This window comes from Meriones unguiculatus, chromosome 1 (assembly GCF_030254825.1).
Source record: "Meriones unguiculatus strain TT.TT164.6M chromosome 1, Bangor_MerUng_6.1, whole genome shotgun sequence".
Classification (NCBI taxonomy): Eukaryota; Metazoa; Chordata; class Mammalia; order Rodentia; family Muridae; genus Meriones; species Meriones unguiculatus.
In genome coordinates, this window is record NC_083349.1 from 130275000 (window position 1) to 130297555 (window position 22556).

Here is a 22556-nt window from a genome sequence, read left to right on the forward strand (position 1 = left end):
CTCCAGGAGCTTGCTGGCCAGTCAACACAGACAAAATGGTGAGCTCCTGGTTCATTGAGAAACCTGTGTAAAAAGTAAGGTGCATGAATGACTGACGAAGACGTCTTGATGTCAACCACTGTCCTAGCCATGAATAAGCACCCCCACCACACACATACCTACATACACACAGGCATACACATGTACCCAAACATACAGACACACACACACACACACACACACACACACACACACACACGCAAACATTGACCGTCTTCAAGAAATAGAATGGTAGAAAGCCAAGAGGACTTATTCAAAGCATGCAATTCCAAGGATAAAATTTGGCAGGAGAAAAAAAAATACTTTATTTCCTAAGTATTTGGGATAATCAAATATAAAGGTAAACAGCTATTAGTATAAGGTGGTTTTGATTTTTTTTTGCTTCTTTTCTAAAGAAATAAACACTTATTATACTAGCCAGAACCAAAAATTGATAATACCAACTGTTAGCAAGATACAGAACAAATAAGATTTCCCAGCAATGATGATAAGAATCATAATTAATAAACTATTTTTCTAAAACTACTCCAGAGTTTTACACATAGTTCTGTCTCATAGCCTAGAAATTCTCACAGCATTACAGAGAAATTAAACACCTGTTCACAAAACATTATATATAAGAATATTCATAACAGTCTCAAGCTGGAAACAGTCCACAGACTCATCAACGTGAGAACTATGAACAAAATTTAGCACATTTATACAACGCACTACTACACAACAATAAAAAAAAGGGCAACATTCTAGATGAGCTACAAAGATATTAAACTGTGAGACAGAAACAAGATAACACACAAGGATATGCTGTCTCTCCCCTTTATATGAAGATCAAGAATGACTCAAGCTCATCAAGCCTCTGATGAAGTCAGAGTGGGGACTGCCCTGGCAGAACTGGCTGGGACTGGCGGTGGAAGGACAATTATGTCTCCTGGTGGGATGGAAATGCTCTCCACTTTGATGGAGTGGATGTCATCCAGGGTGCTAGACAGAATAATGGCTTCCAAAGCTGACCATGTCCTGATATGCCAAACCTGTGAACCTATGTCACTTTATATGGCAGGAAAAAAATCTCCTTGAATGTGATTAGGGGTAAAGACTCAGGATGGGGATATTATCTGAGAGAGAGAGAGAAAGAGAGAGAGAGAGAGAGAGAGAGAGAGAGAGAGAGAGACTCTTACAAGTGTAGGCAGAGTATATTGACATCAGAAGCAAGAGGAGAGAGATATAATGCTGCCAGCTTTAAAAATGGAAAAGCCATGAGCCAAGGAATGCAGGTGACCTTTAGACGAGAAAAGACAAGGTAAGAGTCTCCTCTAGGGCCTCCAGCAAGGAACACAGCCTTGTAGGACACAGATTTCAGTCTAGTAGGACTCATGGAAGACTTCTAACCTGCAGAAGTATAAGGTTATAAATGTGTGTTGTTTCAGATCAAGTGTGCAGCAATTTGCCATAGGATCAATTAAAAAAACGAATACATGTGGGTATAATCATTGGTTAAAGCCCACTAAAACGTATATTCGAAAGTGGCATTTTTCATTGCTTGAAAGTTATATCTTGTTATGGACAGAAATGCACCTCTGAAAAAGATGCTGAAAACTTTGCAGCACTTCAGGCATTCAGTATTCGGGTGTTTGGAAACAGGGCCATTGCACATGGAATCAGGACAAACTCTTTCCAGAGTAGAACAGGATTTTGATCCAAAGTAACTAATGCTGTTCTTATAAAGGGAAGAGATGGAGAGGCACAGTGAGAACAGCTTATGGAGACGGCCAGAGAAACTGGAGTGATGCCACCAGACAAGGGTGCAAGAGACAGAAGCCATCCCTGGAAGGTAGGAGGAGGCAGCGTCATAGCCTGGCCATGGAAGTATCTCACTGCAAATCAGCTCTGCTGAACACCTTGAATTTGCATCTCTGGTCCTCAGAAGTGAGGGGAAATACCTTTTCTGATTCGCCTTATAGGTGTGTTTTATGGTGCTTTGTACTGGCAGCCCTAGAAAATTAGTGTACACCTTATCTTTTTTTTTTTTTTTAATGAATCTTCCATAGGAAAAAAAAAAGTTGAAACTCACTCCCTAGTCCTATACATCCCCCCAATGACAATCATAGTCCGGTTTCTTTTTATGTTCTCATTGTTTACATATACCTGTTATGTATCTATGAATATGAATCATAAGCATTTTTTCTTTTTAATGACCCCTTTGTTTCTGTCTCCCTGAAAGTTTCTTATTATGTAACTCAGACTGGCCTCCTTGAACTCTCAATCCTCCTGCCTGAGCCTCCTAAGCCCTGGTATTAGAGGCATACATCTTTATGTCCAGCTTTCCTGTTCCTCTGTCCCTGTCTCCATCTGTCTTGTTGGTCTCTGCCACTTTCTCTGTCTCTCTGTCTCTCTGTGTGTGTGTGTGTGTGTGTGTGTGTGTGTGTGTGTATGATAACATTCAAGATCTGTTACTCTCTTGGCAAATTTTAAGTGTTATTGTTCATACTAGCCACAATACTATATATGAGAGCTTCAAGATATACTCATTTTTATAATATGAAGTTTGTATCTATGAATCAACAACATCCCTCCCCATCCTCAGGCCCCAACAATCATTGTACAGAATATCATCTTGGGAACAAATAATTTTGTTTTGTTGTCTTCTTAAAAGCATGGTTTCTTTATTCGATGTATGACTTTTGATGTCTAGGTTATTTCCTTTGCTACTTTTTAGCGATTACGGCTGAGCATCCTGAAACACGCGTAACCGACAGGATAGACACTTGAGAGAGGAATTTCACAAGTGTTAGAAATGTGAAACTTCACCTTTAATGATAAAATAGTTAAAACTGTTCAGGAAAAAGATGGCTGTGTGTGTGCTTACTCAGTAATGTGAGAACTGTTAAACTTCCACACCCCTGACAACGTTGTCAGCCATTTGGGTTTTGGTTTTGATTTGGTTTGTTTTGTTATTTTATTTCGTTCTGAGGACTTGAGAGCAGAGCCTCTAAGCACGTGTTCTGCCACCGAGCTACACCCTAGACAAGCATTTTGCTCTTAGTGTCTGACAAGCAAAAGCAAATATACCACAAAACAAATAAAGATTAAGTTTAAGAACTCTTCAGTGATCTGCAAGGATCTGTTCAAAGGCCCTATAGCAAATTTTGCATTAGAAATCGTGCTTTTCTTTTTCTTTCTGCCCTACTCAAACAGAAAGCTCTGCTGTTATCGCTGCTGGATGTAAAATGTTTTTCATTGTTAGTTTATATTTTCTTGAATTTCAGTGTAATTAAGATTGTTCTGATATGTTAACTGGCATTTGCATTGTCTGTAAGTTCTGCCATTTGTCTTACTGATTTTTAAGAGTTCTTCTTCTCTATTGGTAATCATTTTTAAGATTCAATTGGTGGGCTGCAGAGATGGCTCAGTGGTTAACAGCACTGCAAGAGTGGTCCTCTTGCAGAGGACCTGCATGTGATTCCTAGAGCCCACAATTTAGCTCACAACTGTCTGTAACTCCAGTTCCAGGAGACATACTGCCCTCTACTGGGCACCAACCATCTATGTGGTATATAGACATATGCAGATAAAAGTACTTCCATACATATAAAATAATAATAATAATAATAATAATATAACTTCTTAAAATATTTGAGTGGAGCCAATTGCTTCTCCAGTCTGGAACCTATCTTCACTTTTACTTTCATAATTTAATTTTAATGATGTTGAATTTAACTATTTTTCCTTGAAGATATGAATATTTAAGCTGGGTGGTGGTGGCTCACACCTTTAACCCCAGCACTCAAGGCAGAAGCAGGTGGATCTCTGAATCCAGGCCAGCCTGGTCTACAGAGGGAGTTTTCCAGGACATCTATGAATACACAGAGAAACCCTGAATAAAAAAAAAAAAACTAAGAAGAAAAGAAGAAAGGAAAAAAGAACGTAAGAATGAAACTTTATATCAAAAAAATAAAAGAAAAAGAGAGCTATGCATATTTTATAAGTTGCTTAAGACATATTTTTAGAGATTATATTGGCATATTATTTTATGCCTTTAAGGATTAGTTTTCCTACTCTTTGTATTTGGATTTTTAGTTATCTTAATTTTTGTAGGTATGCTGCAAAATTGAAATCTAAAAAGAAAAACAATTTTGACATAGGAGCATGCTAGCTTCAAATCCACCATCCTCCTGTGTCTAATTCCTGAACACCAGGAGATCTGACCTGGACATTTTTCCATGTGGGTAGACAGTTTACCATCATAGAACCTCTATCATGATAGGTTCAACGTATGCTTCTAAGACTTCTGGTCGGCTCCCATTGATTTCATTATCTCCCATTTCACAAACACAGCCCTGTCACAATTATTACAGATTTAATTTTTTTTTTTATTTTTAAAATGTACATCCTTTTACTTTTGATTTTAGAAGGGCGGTGCTTCAGCTTAAATTACAGTCTATCAATGAAGGGAGTTGGGGCAGGAACTGGGAAACCAGAACTGAAGCAGAGCCCATGGAGAGCCACTGTTTACTTCTCTGCCTCTGGGCTCAGGTCTGCGACCTTTTTTACACAGCCCAGGATGACCTGCCTAGTGACGCGATGTCCGCGGTTAGCTAACCTCCCTCCATCAATTAGCAATAAAAACAAAATGTATATAGTGCAAATTAAGCCTCTCAACTTTTGTTTTCTACTTCAAGCTTGACTTGGCCTTTCTTTTTGATGATGATTGTTATAACAATAGCATGTACTTTAAATAAAACTCCTTAAGATATTGAGCCTCCCCATCCACGAAAATTACGGCTTTATAGTTTTCCTCAACTTTGTTTATCCTTAAAAGTCTGTAATTTCCTCCCTAGATTTCTTGTGTGCCTATGGATAAGCTTTAGCCACAGTAATCTTTGTAGCTTTTGTTACAAGTCTCAAAAGAATCTTTCTATTAAGTTCTCTAGTTGGTTATCATGAGTAAATAGAAATGTCATTCGTTTGTCTTTGCTCAGAGTGCATTCACCAGCCACAAGCTCTCCTATCTGCTCTAAAATAAACTATTTTGGTTCTGATCACTGCTTCTGAGACTCTATTTTTAGGTTCAACATTCTCCACTTCTTTCAGCACCCAAACCGAAACATGCAGTTCATGCAGATCAAGGTACATTGCTCTGAACAAGTGAGCCATACGTTTGTTTAAGTAATCAAAAATGGCTTTCCGTAGTTATTAAAGAAATGCCAGAGCTAAGTCTCCTGGTTCTGACTGGCTCCCCCACTGACATCAAATCTCAATAGACTAATTTGTAACTAGAATATGAATTAAAATATTGTGCTATGTTTGGTCCTTGTAAAAATTAAATGTAATTTAATAAAATAAAATCCAATAAAATAAACATACACTGTTTTGGGTCCACAGTAAGAACTAAATTAATGTTAGCCATTATTATTATTAAAATCATGGGCTAGCTGAGTGTGGTGGCAAATTTTAATCCCAGCACTTGGGAGGCAGAAGCAGACAGATTTTTGTGAAGTTGAAACTAGCCTGGCCTGCATAGACAGGGCCAAGCAAGTCAGAGCCACACTGTGAGACTGTCTCAAAAGGAAAATGGGATAAAATAAAGAGAGAAATGGTGCTACAACTAATTCATTAGAGACAGATTTTAAACATGGGTTAAATTAACTCAGAACAAACTTCAGCAACCTTCCCACTCTTTTAGACCTGTGTATATCATATATAATTCATTCAGTAACTGTCAGTTATTCTGCAAATGATTCGTCATGGGTGCTAGAGATGCAGCGGTCGGTACTCAGAACAAAGTCAAGGACACTTCCACGCTTGAGCCTGTCATTCTGATGAAGGAGTCAAACTTCACACAAGTTATAAATGTGGATATTTAAGTTATGATGCTGTATTTGTAAGTCACTAGGAGAGAAAGCCATGAAGGACTTGTTGAAAAGAACCAGGAATGGTAGCAAGGGGCTCTTGCAAAAGATGCTGACAGCTTAGGTGATGATGGGGTAAAATGGTAGCTTTGTATTGGCAAAGAGAAGATGGAGCAGGTGATAGATGGATGGAGGTGGGGAGACTGTCTACAAAAGGAAGATGGTCCCGTGCTTTCTGACGTGAGCAGAGGGGAGTGCTCTTTCTGAAATGGAAAACAACTAAAGCAGATTTCAAAGGAAAACCAAGGGCTCAGACTCAGGTACGGCAGGTCTAGATGTCATCAAGGTGGTCCTTCAGAATTCCTGGGCAAGTCAGCCTGGAGCTAGAAATCTGAGGGCCTCTGAGGACCATGATGAGAACAGAGCCCAGGACAGAATCTTGGGAGCTCTGAAGAGGGGACCTGGTAGACAAGCAGTTGGCAATGACATGGAAGGTGGAAAATGAAGTCAGATAAAAACACATATGAACCTTTTAACAGGAGGAGACTGTGAAGAGGACAGCAGCAAGGTCAAAGGCTAAGAAGTTAAACATGAAGAGGGCTGAAATATTTATTGACTTTGAAAACAGAGGGATTACTGCTCGTAGCTGAAGCCGTGGTGGGACCAGAACTCAGACTGCGAACACGGGGCTATTGCCAGGAGAATTGAAAGAGCATTTCTAGAGAGGGCCTTTATTGTACCAGGAGCTAACTTGTACACAGTCTTTTGCAGCCACTAAGTCTTGTGAAGTCATCCAGCCAAGAAACCAAACCTCTGCACTCCCATCAAAGCTGGTAGGTGAAATGTCAGAGAGATAACACTTGCGAATTCTTTTTTAAACATGGTTGTGCAAATCACTGCAAGCCAATGAAATCTCTCTGCCACACACACACACACACACATGAGCAGTGGGTGGTTTAATCTCACCAGGAACTCAAGGAAGCTGTTGTCATCATCACTTCTGCTGATCAGCGTCTCAAAGGTCAAGACCATATTGGAATCTTTCCATTGTTGTAAAAGTTAATGAAAGTTAATTATTAAAGCTGACAGAAAGGTAATTTGCCCACCACTTTATATAACCTATATAAAGACATCCATAATACACATGGATGCACGCCGAGTCTATAGACTCGACCAGATACATACGGTCTTCTAGTGCAGAACTGCTTTATCTCAAAAATTTTCCACTGTTGCTGAAACTCCTCACTGGGTATATCCAGGTAGGAACTAAACTTGACAATCATTGTACTCAAGCTGATTTGCTATTTCTCAAAAATAGTTTTGCTTAACACAGCTTATTTAGAGGTGACTATTATAATCTTGAGTTTACAAGCATGATTACTTTGATTGGTTTCACTAGTAGGCTAAAAGAAAGTATCTGGAACACTAGTAATGTGAATTCAATGTCCGAGGAGCCTTAATTACCAAGGAAATGGTTGTGTGCATTGTTGAGACTAACATAGCTTTTTCAGAGATAGGAGTGGGTTTTGCCTTGATTATTCAGATAATTGCACTAATTCTTCACCTAAACTGGGTCTTGCGGGCAGGTTATCTGCTCTGAAAGGCTAGCAAACACAGCAAGCTTCTAGAAAAAGTTGTCAACAGGAGAGAGAATCACCTGTGAGAAGGGATTTGGGAAAGGCCACCTGTCCTAGACATGAGGGCTTTACCTTCCAGACACCTGACAAAGCCCAACAGTAGAGGAAAGGAGAAAAAGAGGAAAGGTAACAGCAATGGGCACAGAGAGTAAAAGGAGGCAGAGGTGGCAGGGGAGCCGGGGGGGGGGGAGATTGCCACTGGCAGCAGTTGAGTGCCCGATGCCATGACTAACTGAGGATAGCACAGGGCACCTGTGCTGTCATTGATCAATGCTAACTAGATTCAATTTCTTTCTCTTAAGCCAGAACATTTCATTTTACAATATTCTTATTGGATGGTTGGTTTGTTTGAGACAGGGTTTCACCACATAGCCCAGACTGATCTCAAATTCCCTAGGCTGGTATTGAACTCATAGATATCTTCCTGCCTTAACCCTCTGTGTGTTGGGATTACAGGTATAAGTCAGCTTTATAATGTTTTTAAATGTATAAATAAACAATGTATTAAACCATTGTTTAAATTAAAGACCAAATAATTCTTTTTTTCAAAGTGAATTAGTCATTTGGCGATATAGTGCAGGGTGTTATTATTATTTGTGTGTTTATTGTTATTCCACCAAGGAAACTGTTCACAAAATGAGAATGGATTTGTTGTCATTGTCATCTGTTTTTATTTGTTTGTTTGTTTTTTGAGATAGGGTCTTACTTTGCAGCCCAGGCTGGCCTGGAACTCATGAGAGAGCCTAACTCATGGCCATCATACTGCCCCAGGAAACAAGTGCTGGGATTGCAGGAGTGAGCACAGCATCCTGATTAATAATGTTTATTTTGTTGTTGTGTTGTTGAGACACGGTCTGACTATGTATCTCTAGCTATCGTAGAACTCATTCTGTTGGCCAGCCTGGCCTCGAACTCAAGAAATCCAACTGCCTCTGCCTCCCAAGTGCTGGGAGTAAAGGCATGTGCCACGTCTGGCAAAATGGACAATTTTTAAGTTACTAGAATAAATTACTAATAATATACTCTAGCATTTGTCTACAATAAAGGTTGTGTTTCTCCAAACAGAGAGAGAAAGGAGAGCTTTCCCCTGCCATGGTTTCATTCTGCTAAGGCCCAAAGATTGGGACAAACCAGGTGACTTAAGATGGAGTCTTCAGTCTACCAGGCTACCTCACCTCGATTATGTGTGTGTGGCATTGAGAACGGAGTCTCTCCATTCAAGGACAGGGCAGCTCTCCAGGAGCCCTACGCTCTTGGGTTGTGTCTTCTCTCTCCAGAGCAGGGTTGGCATGTTCCCACATTAACTCGCCGAGAAAAACGTGCTGCAAGCACAGTGGGTCTGTCACGGAACCTGGCTTTTCATCCCTAGCTCTGTCACCTTGCTCTCAAGAGTCAGGAAAGCCATTTACTGTCTCTCATCTCAGTCTATGCCTGTGAAGTGGCAATGATAACACCTACCCACCTCATCTGCAGGTAGGAAATAAAAAGTGCTCCGAAAACCACAAGGCCTATGGGAGTGGCCAGGGGTTCTCTTTACTGTCCTCTGAACCTACTAGTCTGACAATTGCTATAGCATCTCTCATTGTATCTCTAATGATTTTTCCACTTCTTCTTTTGGCCAACAAGTCTTCTGTGCAGTTTTTTTATCTCTTACTGCCCACCTGCTCTGAGGCGCATAGTCATTGTACAGTATAGTGGGCTTCGTGATGGCATTTTCATACATGAGTATATTTCTCGCGTATTTCCCCTATCACTCTGTTGCCCACCTCCCACTGGTTCCCTTCTTCTTCCCAAACTTTCATTTAGGACAGTATGAATAAAAACAAGCCGTCTTTCTGAGGCTGGCTTATTTGCTTTATGACCTCTGGCGTCACTCATTTTCCTGCAAACTGCATAATTCTGTAATTCTTTAAGGCTGAATAACATAAATATGTATGCATATCTGTCCCGTTCTCACTATCCATTCACCTGCTATGGAGACCCAGACTGATTTCTCACTCAGAGATTGAAATAGTGCTGCAATAAACATAGGTGTTGCAGGCATTTCCTCTGTGTGCTGACTTAGATTCATTAATGTATAAGCCTAGGAGTGGTTTGGGTAGATAATGTGCTAGCGTATGTTTAATTGTTATAAGAACTCCAATACTGATTTCCATAATTGCTGCACTAATTTACATTTCCAGCAATAGTATGAAAGTCCCCTGCCTGCCCCCACAGCCTTGCTATTTCTGCTGAGTCCATGCTTCTTTCTCATCAGTCTTGCAAGAAATGGGTGATGTTTCTAAGGTCTAACTCGTGACAGAGATCTGCATGAAACATTCCTCAGTTCCAATCATTCTCTCAATTTATTAACTGTCCCAATCATTTTATATGTGTAAACTTGAATGTTAGGGCTACATCATGTATGCGTAAAATATTTTGTTCATATTTTACTTCCAAAAAAAATCTTCTTGCATTCTTACTACATTACAGGGCTTTTACAAAAGGAAAAAAAAAAAACAAAACTGAGATTTGAGCTTTGCTCTTAGGAAACTCAGTCTTATTGGGGAGAAAACCATACACAAATAATGATAATACAGTATGACGTGGAATAAGAAAATGCCTAGGGTACTTCCAAAAAGGAAATGGTTAAGTCCAGCTGAGGGATCCCAGGAAGCTTTTCGGCATCTTTTTATTATGTATCACTGAGTTTCTGACACACTTTAGGTCAATCAATGCCTGTTGAAAGGAGAGAACAGTGGGGTCAAATGAATATTTTTAAGGGTGAATTGGAATGTAGCGGGTGTTGGAAAACATCACAGATAAAGACAACAATGTGGGCAAGGACATAGGATGTGAAATTTCATGGTGTTTTAGAAACTTACTACTGGACTTGTGACAAAGCAGGAGAAAATAATTTGTATAATACATACGAGCCTAAATTTAAAGTGTCTCTCAGCCCATGCTAATAAGCTTAGATTTGTAGATTCTTCAAAAAGGGGTTTAAACTTTGGTGAGGGTGGAAAAATGCTACTTCTTTGGAGATAAGCTCAGAGTGAACATGAAAGTCATAGAAAAATTGACAGCACTACTATGTATGTTTTGGTTAGGGCTTCTTTTGCTATGAAGAGAACCATGACCATGGCAACTCTCATAAAGAAAAACATTTCATTGGGGCTGGCTTCCAGTTTTAGTCCATTATGGTTATGGAGGTGTGTAGGCAGACATGGTGCTGAAAAAGGAGCTAAGAGTTCTACATCTGGATCGACAGGCAGCAGGAAGAGACAGACATATACTGGGTCCGGCTTGAGCTTCTGAGACCTCAAAGCCTGCCTGCAGTGACACACTTTCTCTAACAATGCCACACCTACTCCAACAAGGCCACACCTCCTACTAATGCCATTCCCTATGGGGCTATAGGGGCTGTTTTCTTTTAACCACCATAATTTGTGTCCATCAGGTCTTGGTTGGTTTTGTTGCATAGACAGTGTTGCAAATTGGGTCTGTACTGTTCATCTAAAACTCAGTCTTGAAGCTGTTACGTGAAAAAAACAATCAGAGCTAAGAAGTCTCTATGCCTTAGAGAACAACTCTATCAGAAAGACAAATAGCTTCTTCCTTCTAAAATTAAGAAAACCAAGGCTGGGCTCGTTTGCCAGCAAAGCCCTGAAGCCAGCCATGCTCGCCTGCCAAACGTTTGAGATAAACTGGACTCGCACTTCTGATCCTTTTGCCTGTAACTCCCAAATGATAGAATTACTGATAAGTACCATCATGGCTGACACAAGTTTCACTCTTTTCTAAAAGTCTAAATTAGGCTTGACTGCTCTCTCTCCTCCCGCCCCCCGCCCCATTAAATGTACAACATAATGATGGAATTGGTGAAAAACAGACAGTTCACAGTCTAAATTAAAATCAAGGTAAAACTGAGCTGAGTTTCGAAAAGATGTTTGAAGACCACCGTATGTAAACATTCCTATTAAACTAGTAATTCAAGGTATCTGTTATGCATGCTCTTACCCACTATGGAGAGCAGACTGAGGAATGTGAATTAGCCACATGAACATGATCTTTAACAGTCTCGTCTTGGACACATGGAGAGGCTGCCTTCACTCCCTCAGGTCCCTTGTTCTTGTCCTGTTACCTTTAAACACCTTCTACATCAGACTTTCAACCCTGTTTCCGTGAAATGATCTGGCTTCTGAACAGCCTTGGAAGTGTTTGTGGGTCACTAATGGCCTTCAAGCAATCATCACAGAAGGGCAGGGGGGAAACAAATGTTTCCCATGTTTTATACAATAGTGGTCCTGTATTTATGTCTCCCAAAGACGTAGCCTAGCTGTTTGTCAACAGCGTAGATCTGCAGGCCAACGGCAGAGACTGGCTGTCCTGCTGCGTTTCAGAAGCAAAGGAAAGCCGAGAGAATCATGTCTGTAGCAGGAAAGTACTGTGCACTCTAAACTGTTATCCTTCCGACTTCTTTTCCCGGCATCTCGGGTAAGCCTTCCTCTTTCCCCTTCCAGCTACTCATGACCAGCACTTGACCTCTCTGATACTGACATTATCATTCCCTGATTCCATCTAGCCTCACACTGGTCAGAGTGAGAGCTGGCATTGCTGGTAGAACTGCTGGTTCAAGTGAGATGCTTCCCAGGAGAAAGCTAGGGCTCTGACGCCAGAATGCTAGATAAGGCCTGAGAGGTCAGGCCATAAGGCACACCTCTGCAGAGCGGGGCAGCCACAGGGGAGGCTCCCACGTGATCAGGTGGAACTCAGGGGTGGGTAAGGAATGCACAATGCCAATTCCTGGAGTTCTCAAAATGTTACTAATACATAGGAATAATTCAGCTGAGAAACTGGACTTCAGAAATCAACCCTAGGATTAAATTTCTGCTAAAATATTTTTTAAGCAGAGAATGACAAAATGCGTTGGTTTGGCACCGACGCATGTAGATTTACATACATGTACATGTGTGTCTCTCTGTGTTAATAGATACCATAAAGACCAAATAAATTTAAAAGTATACAGCTTGAGAAAGTAAATAAAAATGGAAACACTTACAAATAAATCTCAAAGTTCCAAGATGAGTGGGAGCCAAGTACTCCAAGAATGAATTCCAGTTACCTAAAGTCACCGGCACTTTAGGGAGCCCAAAGAGACTCGAACCACAAAGATGTAAAACAAAGCATGGGGATCCATTAATGTCGGTCTAACACTTGCAGCTGGAATTGCAAGTTCCAGGGGCCACACATAATTTTTCCCCGAGAGTTTCTGGAAAGAAAAAGTGAGCCATGTGAGTGAAAAAACAAATTAATAAAATCGCTTGAATTCTTAACTGAAGTAAGTTGCTCCCAGGAAGCGCAGACACGTTGAACTGCGGGCATTCATGACTGTCTGGAGCCGGGACCACCGAGGCACGCCTGGGTGACTGGCTCTGAACTCAGGGTGTTTGTTACCTGTTGGGTGTGAGACAGCAGCGTTTTGTCAGGAGAGCAGTGGGGAAAGAGTCTGGTTCTCGATCTCTCATACGTCTGTACAGATTTCTCAACTTTCCTGATTCTTTCTCTTGAGCACCCCCCTGCCTCCGAGCTCTCTGTGAGAAGGAAGCTGTCTCCACCGTGCAGTGAGAGGGCCAGAGTTCAGGCTCTTGATCTATCCGCAAGTAGGAGGGGCGTTAAAGAGCCCGCTGTGGTAATCTCAGGAAGGGGCTAGCTAGTCCTGCCATCGCTGTCACTGACAAAAATCAAATGAAAGAAAGAAAGAAAGAAAGAATGAATGAATGAATGAATGAATGAAGAGAGAAATAAAATAATGGCTGTGCAGAAAGAAAATATAATGGTCAAAAGAAGAAAAGATGCATTGTCAGAGTTATGTTTTGTTTTTGTTTCTAAATAGGGAAGAAAACTAGTAAGCTTGTGTGAACGCCTAGGTAGGAAATATGAGTAAAGCAACCAAACTTAAATACTCCCCCTGAGCCTCCATAGCTACATATGACAGGAGAAGGACCATCTTGAGTCCTCCTGATCTGAAGGCCTTTGGAGCCCTCCCTGTAGATAGCCTTTGCCAGACATTCACAGCATCAGAAGTCACTGACCATAGACTGATTGTAAGTGCTAATGTCCCAGCCACAGTGTTGGCAATTGGCCAGACAGCCAGAAACAAACAAAAACACACTATTTAGTGCAAAGAGCAAGCCAAACCTGCTTCATAAGCAGGTTCTGATGTGACGTACTATACAGCCCGTAGGGCAGGAGACTTGGAAGTGAGGGGGAGAACCAAAGAGGGGCAAAGACAAGCGACAACAGGCTGAGGGAGAGACTGTGAAGAAGTCTAAAAGTCACAGTAAAGTTCAAGATCAAATAGGCTAGAGGAAACGGCACACACTCTCAGAGGCTGATTCACGGAGGAAGTTAGAGGATAGTAGGAAACTTTCCCTGGAACTAAAGGGGGTGATCACAGAGAGATCAGGTGAGGCCAAGAACTGAAGTCTGCCTCTAGTTCCTGCTGTGATGTGAAGGCTGTGAACATGCAGGGAAGACGGTGGGGTGAGGAGGGGCATTACGTGACAAGATACAATCAGCACGAGATGGCCGTTAATCACTGTGATTTAAGTCAGAGAACAAAACTCGTAGGTAAGCAAAACCAAGAGGGGAAATACTAGCAGAATGTGCTTCAGTTATGTTCATCTTGGACAATAAACGGCACGTCATAGAAGAAACAAAAAGGTGTGAAAATGGAGGTCCCATTTCTGACATGGTTAGCTATATGAAGAAAAGGCCTTTAGACTGTGGTGGGTGGTAGTGTCCATAATTATTTTCTCATTTGTAGGATGAGGATGATGAGAACAGTTAATGTGTCTGAACTGTGAGTGCTGAACTGATAATGTACGTAAGAGAGTTTATAAATTGACCTTCTAATATTACAGAAACAAAACAGAGATGCGAACATGAATGTAGATACCTTAGAGCAGCGGTTCTCAACCCTCCTAACACTGTGACCCTTTAATACAGCTCCTTACACTGTGGTGGCCCCCAACCGTAAAATTATTTCATTGCTACTTCCTAACTGTAATTTTGCTAGTTACACATTGCAGCGTAAATGTTTTGGGAGCTAGAGGGTTGCCAGAGGGGTCGCGACCCCCACCTTGAGAACCGCTGCCTTCTGGAGAAGACGTTGTTTTATTTTTGACTGACTTATTTCCTCATGTGCACTAGGGATTGAACCCATGGCCTCAGAGCTGCAAGCGTCTCACACTGAGCTATAACCCCAGCCGCAGGAAATGTTAACTGTTAAACAGTAACCACCATGTGGTGAACACCTGCAGCATGTCCGACACATCAGCAGAAGTCTGGACACTTTCGGGCAGTCTCAGTCCCGACATGTAACAGAGGCTCAAATAGCTTCTCAGTTGCCCACAGCCTTTCCTCAGACAGGAACTTGTCACTCATGAGCTAGGTAAACAAAATCATACTTTGTATCTACAGCGAGTGTTTTGGTGTTTTTGTTTTTGTTTTTAATTCCCAGGAATCGTAGGAATATAAATGGCCAATATCTTCGATTGTCACAAATTAAATTAATTTTTGAGGTCTTATAAAAAACCAGAATTCTTATGTAAATTAAAGCAACCCTGATTAGAATTAAAGGGAAATAAATATTCTCTGATCTGTCCCACTGTCCCAGTACCATACCTTTGGAAATACCTCTAGGAAAAAAAAAAAAAGTTGAGATGGATTCTCAAGAACTGTTCAGCAAGTAAAGCAAGTCAATTTATTGCTTTTTGGCTGTGTACCTTTATCCTCAGCATTTGGGAGGCAGCAATGGGAGGAGGAACTCGGTGAGTTCCAGGTGAGCCTGGTCTACACCCCAAGTTCCAAGCCAGCCAGGGCTACAGGGTGAGATCCTGTCTCCAAAATAGAAAATAAAAATAAGAAAGCCCTGCTTACTTAACCCGAAGGAGTTGTGTTGGCTCACTGAAGGGAAAAGCGGTATCGCTGCGGCAAAAGGTGACCTAGGTCCCGTAATCCTGCCTCTTTTGATCTCAAAAGGTGGTAACATTCAGTTCGGAGCTCACTCATCTGTAAATTGCATCACATTATCTCTGAGTTATTTAAGAAGCAGCAAGCTCTGTTTGGTTTCAGGCATTTTAACCTGCTAACGGCAAGAAGAAGCGTTCACACATAGTTTCAAAGGTCTTCCTACTTGCCACTGTCACCAGGGGAAGCAAAATGATCGAAGCCATAGGGAATCAGTACGTGGTGGCCAGACCAGTGTATTCCACGAATACTTTTGGAGAGGAGTTCAAGAAGACGCAGAGACATCACAAGACGCTCCTGGATCATCTCAGAAAGTGCTGTAGGTAAGAGGCTCTTGAGGTCCTGGAATGAGGAAGAAGCAAAGCAGTTTCTCCGAAATTTCGAGCTTTCCTTCCTGGCTGTAGTCCATAGCTCTGGAAGTCTGTCAGTCTTCACTTTGCAAACCTCTTACTCCCTGCCTGAGGTGGAGGGGCAAAAAGAACACCCCATCGCAGCTAGCGGCACAAACGCAGCTCTTCCAAGTCAGACTAACAGACGGAGACGGGGAGATTCCCAACCGGAGGAAGGGCTGCACAGCGCGACTCGGAATCACACATACATTCTGCTATAGCTGGAGAAAAGCTGGCATTTTCCTTCAAAGACAGAAAAGTTTCTCTGGTAGTGACCAGCAAGCTTTTGGCAGGGGCCAAGGGGTGTTTGTTAGTGTGAGTGAAATCACCAGTTTCATCTTTTAAAATGAGGTTATCTTTGCCAATTTTTTACCTACTCTTGGGAGGCAAACTTAAAATTCGATATTAATTCACTGACCTGTGGCTTTCAATGTTTTCAGCTGCTCTTCACAAAAGGCCAAGAAAATTGCCCTGTCCTTGTTCCCCATAGCATCTTGGTTGCCAGCATACAAGATAAAGGAATGGCTTCTGAGTGACATCGTTTCTGGCATCAGCACAGGGCTAGTGGCTGTACTACAAGGTAACTTTTTTTCTTTTTTCTCTGTTACTTTTTAAAATTTTTTAGATATAATTTGCATATAATTAAACTCACTATTATAATGCTTTTGTGTGTGTACGTGTGTGTGTGTGTGTGCGCGCTAGAGCAAGGCTTCATACACGCTAGGTTTGTGTTCTGACAACACATTACATACCCAGACACCCTTTTGATGTGCATAATGGGTTTTAGTATAGCCATCAGGTTGTGCATCCAACACCACTAATTCTAGCATATTTTCCTTACCTTTTCGTCGCCCCACCCCTTCACACAAGCACACACCGAATCCTTTTATCCTTTGATGAACACTCCATTCCCCATCCTTCGCTCGTCACCTTAACAACACTGTCCATGTCTATGAATTTTCCTGTTCTGGATATTTCGTGCAAATTAGAATTGTCCGTGGTACCTGGTGTCTGGTTCTTCTCTCTCAGCGCAGCGCTCTCCAGCTCATTCATACTATAGCAGGGACAACATTCTACTGTGGCTATAGAGTGCTTTGTCGAGTGTTTGAGCCATTTCTGCTCAGAGGTAATGATGAACAAGGCTTTTATGGACACTTCTGTGCAATTCTTTGCGTAAAGATACGTTCGGTTGCTTGGACTTCCCTAGGAGTGTAACTGCTGGGCCTGTGGTAGCTCGAGGTTCAGCCGCATCACTTCCGCTCCTCCGAGCAGTGCGCGTGGCTCCAGAAGCCTCCACGCCTTACTGCTTGCTCTCTCCTCTCTCTGTGGTTCTGGTGGGTGAGAAGCGGCATCTCCCTGCGGCCTTGGCTTGTGATTCTCTGGCAGCTGATGATGTTTATCAGGCATCGCTCTTTTCTTGTGCTCAGTACCCCCTTTGCGTGTCTTTGGAAAAAGTAAGTCTTCAGATCCTTTACCTTTTGTTCTGTTTGTTTTGGTGCTGGTGATCAAGTCCAGGGCCTGACACATACCAAGCAAGAACGTTATGACTGGACTAGACCCCTAGTTCTCCTAGATGTTTGAAACGCTTGGGTTTCCAGGGCTGGATACGTGCCTCAGTTGGTACAGAGATTGCCCTGTACGCCCAAAGCCCTGGGTTCTGTTGTCAGCATAATATGAATCAAGTGCAGGGCTCCACGCCTGTAACCCCCGCACCCAGGAGGTGGAAGCAGGAGAGTCAGGAGTTTGGCTAACATCGCATGTTTGAGGCCCCCCTAGGCCATCAGACTGTGTCTTTTATTATGGAATTGCAAGAGTAGCTTACGTATCTCGGACAATAGACCTTTATCTGATATATACTTGCCGGCAGCTTTTCTGTTCTCTGTGCTGTCCTTTCCCTTTTTGTTTCTAAAACTAGAGAGTGGAAGGGAGGTTGAGACAGAGTCTCATATAGCCAGGGCTGGCTTCAGATTCCCAAACTTCCTTCCTCCATGTCCCCATGCTAAGATTACAAACACGTGTCACCATGCCCAGCCTGAAAGATAACCCATTATGGCCATTGCCTGTGTTTTTAGTGGATGTAGAGGAGAGCAGATTAAACCCAAGACAAATATACTACCATTGAGCTACAGCCAAGATCCCCAAACGTTCTTATTTTGTAGTACTGAGGAGTCAAACTAAGGCACCCTGCCTGCTAGCCAAGTACTCCGTTGCTGTCTTTGATGATCACATCCTTGGAAGAATGCTTTTGCTTTTTCAGGGCTGGGCTTAAACACAGAGCATCTCACCTCAGGCGAGTACTCTTTCATTGATCCACATTCCCACCCAGGCATTTCTATTTTTAACTCTTTGATTGCTTGTGCTATACGCATCCTTTCCGAGAGACTGTTGCCTGATCCAAGATTGCAAAGATTCATACTCCTGTGTTCTTCTAACAGTGTTAGTTTTAGTTCTTGTGTTTGTATCTTTGACACATTTTGCGTTAATGTGGTGACTTCAAACGCCCAATCTAAGCTACTAGGAGAACCTACTGAAAACTAATTGCTCGGCTGTTGTCTTTCCAGGTTTAGCATTTGCTCTGCTGGTCAACATCCCTCCGTCCTATGGGTTGTACGCGGCCTTTTTCCCAGTCCTCACCTACTTTTTCTTGGGCACTTCTAGACACATATCTGTGGGTAAGTCAACCGCTGGCTTGATTGGTGCTGATTTTGTTCACCCTTCATAAATTCTATTAGAAACTCCCTGTAAGTTCCAAAGTGTGCCTCATTCGGAAGACTCGCAGTTTCCCGTGAGAATTAGGGCTAAGGCAACTTTGTGGTTGAATAGCAACTCAGGCATAGGAAGGCATATCCTGACCATCATTTACCTTTGGTCAACTAGGTCCGTTTCCAGTTCTGAGTATGATGGTGGGAGTTGTAGTGACAAGAGTGGCCTCGGGTACCAATACTGCTCCAGAGTTGTCCTCAGGCTCTCCAGAAAATGCAACGGACCAGGAGAAAATAATGGTGGCTGCATCAGTAACTGTTCTTTCTGGAATCATCCAGGTGAGCCCAATTCTAGTGTAATTGGTCTACCAAAATCTGTTTGTCTTGTACCTATCTTTCTGTTTCTTCTTTTTCTATGACTTCCTCCTCATTTTTGGTTTGCCTGCCCCCATTGGGTGGACAATAGAAAGTTTTTATGGGGGGTATTTTTTATAGTTCTTTTAATAATGTAATTTTTCATTTATTATAATTTATTCACTTTGTATCCTATCTGTAGCCCCACAGTCATTACCTCCGAATCCCGCCCTCCCTCCCTCCTCCCATGCTCCTTCCCCAGTCCACTGATAGTGAAGGACCTCCTCTCCTTCCATCTGACCTTAGCCTATCAGGTCTCATCAGGACTGTCTTTCAAGTCTTCCTCTGTGGCCTGGTCAGGCTGCTTCCCCCTCAGGGGGAGGTGATCAAAGAGCCAGCAACTGAGTTCATGTAATAGACAGCCCCTGTTCCCCTTATTAGGGAGCCCATTTGGAGACTGAGCTGCCACGGGCTACCTCTGTGCAGGGGGTCTAGGTTATCTCCATGAATGGTCCTTGGTTGGAGTATCAGTCTCAGAAAAGACCCATAGGCCCAGATTTTTGTTGTTGTTGTTCTATTGCTCTCCTTGTGGAGCTCCAGACCCTTCCAGGTCTTTCTATCTCCCCCTTCTTTCATAGATTTCCTGCACTTTGCCCAAAGTTTAGCTATGAGTCTCAGCATCCACTTTAATACCCTGCTGGGTAGTCTTTCAGAGGCCCTCTGTGGCAGGCTCCTGTCTTATTGTTCCTTATTTTCACCTTCTTCGATGTCTATCCCATTTGCCTTTCTGAATGAAGACTGAGCATCTTACCCAAAGTCTTCTTTCTTGCTTAGCTTCTTTAGGTGTACAGATTTTAGTATGTTTATCCTATGTTATGTTTAATATCCACTTATAAGTGAACATATACCATATGTGTCTTTCTGCTTATGGGATACCTCACTCAGGATGATCTTTTCTAGATCCCACCATTTGCGTGCAAATTTTATTATTTCCTTGTTTTTAATTGCTGAGTAGTATTCTATTGTAGCACAATTACAATTCTAATGTACCACAATTTCTGGATTCATTCCTCAATTGAGGGACATCTGGGTTGTTTCCAGATTCTGGCTATTACAAATAAAGCTTCTATGAACATGGTTGAGCAAATGTCCTTGTTGGGTACTTGAACATCTTTTTGATAAATGCCTAGGAGTGGTATAGCTGGATCTTGAGGTAGCACTATTCCTAGTTGTCTGAGAAAGCACCAAATTGATTTCCAAAGTGGTTGTACAAGTTTACATTCCCACCAGCAATGGAGGAGGGTTCCCCTTTTTCCACATCTTCTCCAGCATGTGTTGTCACTTGAGTTTTTATATTAATCATTCTGATGGGTTTAAGGTGAAATCTCAGGGTCATTTTGATTTGCATTTCCCTGATGACTAAGGATATAGAGCATTTCTTTAAATGTTTCTGCCATTCGATATTCCTCTATCTAGAATTCTCTGTTTAGTTCTGTTCCCCAATTTTTAATTGGATTACTTGATTTGTTGCTGTTTAACTTCTTGAGTTCTTTATATATTCTGGATATTAGCCTCTGTCAGATATAGGGTTGGTGAAGATCCTTTCCCAGTCTCTAGGCTGTTGTTTTGTTCTGACGACACTGTCCTTTGCTTTACAGAAGCTTTTCAGTTTCATAAGGTCCCATTTATTGATTGTTGATTTTAGAGCCTATGCTGTTGGTATTCTGTTCAGGAAGCTGCCTCTTGTGACAATGAGCTCAAGGCTCTTCCCCACTTTCTCTTATAACAGGTTTAATGTGTCTGGTTTTATATTAAAGTTTTACGTTAAGATCCACTTGGACTTTAGTTTTGTGCAGGGTAATAAGTATGGATCTATTTGCATTTCTCTACATGTAGATATCCAGTTAGACCAGCACCATTTGTTGAAGGTACTATCTTTTTTTTCCATTGTATGGTTTTGGTATCTTTGTCAAAGATCAAGTGTCTGTAAGTATGTGGGTTTATTTCTGGGTCTTCTATTTGATTCCATTGATCCACCATTCTGTTTCTATGATAGTACCATGAAGTTTTTATTACTGTTGCTCTACAGTATAGCTTGGGATCAGGGATGGAGATCTTTTATTGTAGAGGATTGTTTTAGCAATTCTGGGTTTCTTGTTATTCCATGTAAAGCTGAAAATTGTTCTTTCAAGGTCTATAAAGAATTGTGTTGGTAACTTGATGGGAATTGCATTGAATCTGTAGATTGTTTTCGGTAAGATGGCCATTTTTACTATGTTAATCCTGCCAAGCCATGAGCATGGGATATCTTTCCATCTTCTGATATCTTCTTTTATTGGGATTTAGCTCAGCGGTAGATTGCTTGGCTAGCAAGCGCAAGGCCCAATGTTTGGTCCTCAGCTCTGGGAAAACAAAACAAAAAGACAAAATAACCAAAAAAGAAGTATTTTTAAATAATGTTCTCACTAATTCTTTGAGAATTATATAATGTACCTTGATTTTTATTTATTTATGTATTTATTGGTTTTTCTGTGTAGCCTTGGCTGTCCTGGACTCAATTTGTAGACCAGGTTGGCCTTGAACTCACAGAGATCCACCTGCCTCTGCCTCCCTGAGAGGCCCTAGGATTACAGGTGTGCAGCTCTACACCCAGCTACATAACTTAATCTTATTCTCTCCCTTCCTCTTCCCTCCCCTATCTTCTCCCAGATCCTTCCAGAGTCTCTGAGTATTTAGGGAGAGTCATTAACCACAACCAAATGGTAAACATGATCTAGATAGAAACAAATAAACACAATCTAGATAGAAATAAAAGCGGCAGGATAAAAGCATACATGGAAAGGAAGAAATGCTTAATCCAATTGTCATCAAATGTGACTATATAATGGCACTAGCTTTGGAAGTTTTTTCTTTCTAATGCCCAGATACTACTACGATTTAGTTGGGAGGAAATTGGTGCTTTGCTTTTCTAACTACCCACATAAAAGACTTGGGAAGAAACCTGAAAAAGATTACGGTGAGATTGCATCTTCATTCCCAAGCTCCAGGGCCAACACTGTCATGAATAGTAAAAATATCCTAGGTTTCTCAAGATGTTCCTTAAGGTCCCAGTGATATCATTGCTTAGAACCATTTCTTTAAAAAATGGAAATGTCAGTTGTAAAAGTATGCATGTATGTAGCCTATTAACAAACCTGTGGCCATTTGTTTTTCACACATTTCTGAATGTGAAATGATGGGACCCAGTTTGGATTTTGTGTACCCGAAGTTCTGTCTGTGTTCTGGGGCCATGAGTGTGGGAGACAGGTCAAGTTTGCAGGGGAAGCAGAGGACACTTAACACACTCAGTGTAAACAATGATGCCTTGGGGACAGTAAGCACCTTTGTGCCCTGGCTAAAACCTCACGATTCCAACATGCAGGATGCAGTTATATGTTTATTTTCTGCTTTTATGCATTTATGGGAGGAGATAGGTTCATAGGACAACTTTTGGGGATTGGTTATCTCCTTCCACCGTACGGGCCCCAGAGATTGAACTCAGGTCATCTGCCTTGGCAGCAAGTACTTTAACCC

At 41.7% G+C, this 22556-nt stretch overlaps 1 protein-coding gene across 2 annotated transcripts in view; it reads left to right on the forward strand.

Annotated features, from left to right (window-relative positions):
• The first annotated feature begins 7043 nt into the window (after positions 1 to 7043).
• The window catches only part of Slc26a3 (solute carrier family 26 member 3), a 38312-nt gene continuing 22799 nt past the window's right edge, over positions 7044 to 22556 (forward strand). The window contains exons 1-5 of one of the 2 annotated variants that reach the window (XM_021654199.2): positions 7044 to 7147; positions 15644 to 15861; positions 16368 to 16507; positions 18489 to 18599; positions 18805 to 18968. In XM_021654199.2, the coding sequence (XP_021509874.1) occupies positions 15731 to 15861; positions 16368 to 16507; positions 18489 to 18599; positions 18805 to 18968 (546 nt within the window). In that variant the 5' untranslated portion in view covers positions 7044 to 7147; positions 15644 to 15730. The remainder of the gene's footprint in view (positions 7148 to 15643; positions 15862 to 16367; positions 16508 to 18488; positions 18600 to 18804; positions 18969 to 22556) is intronic. The other variant, XM_060366735.1, reaches the window with a different exon arrangement.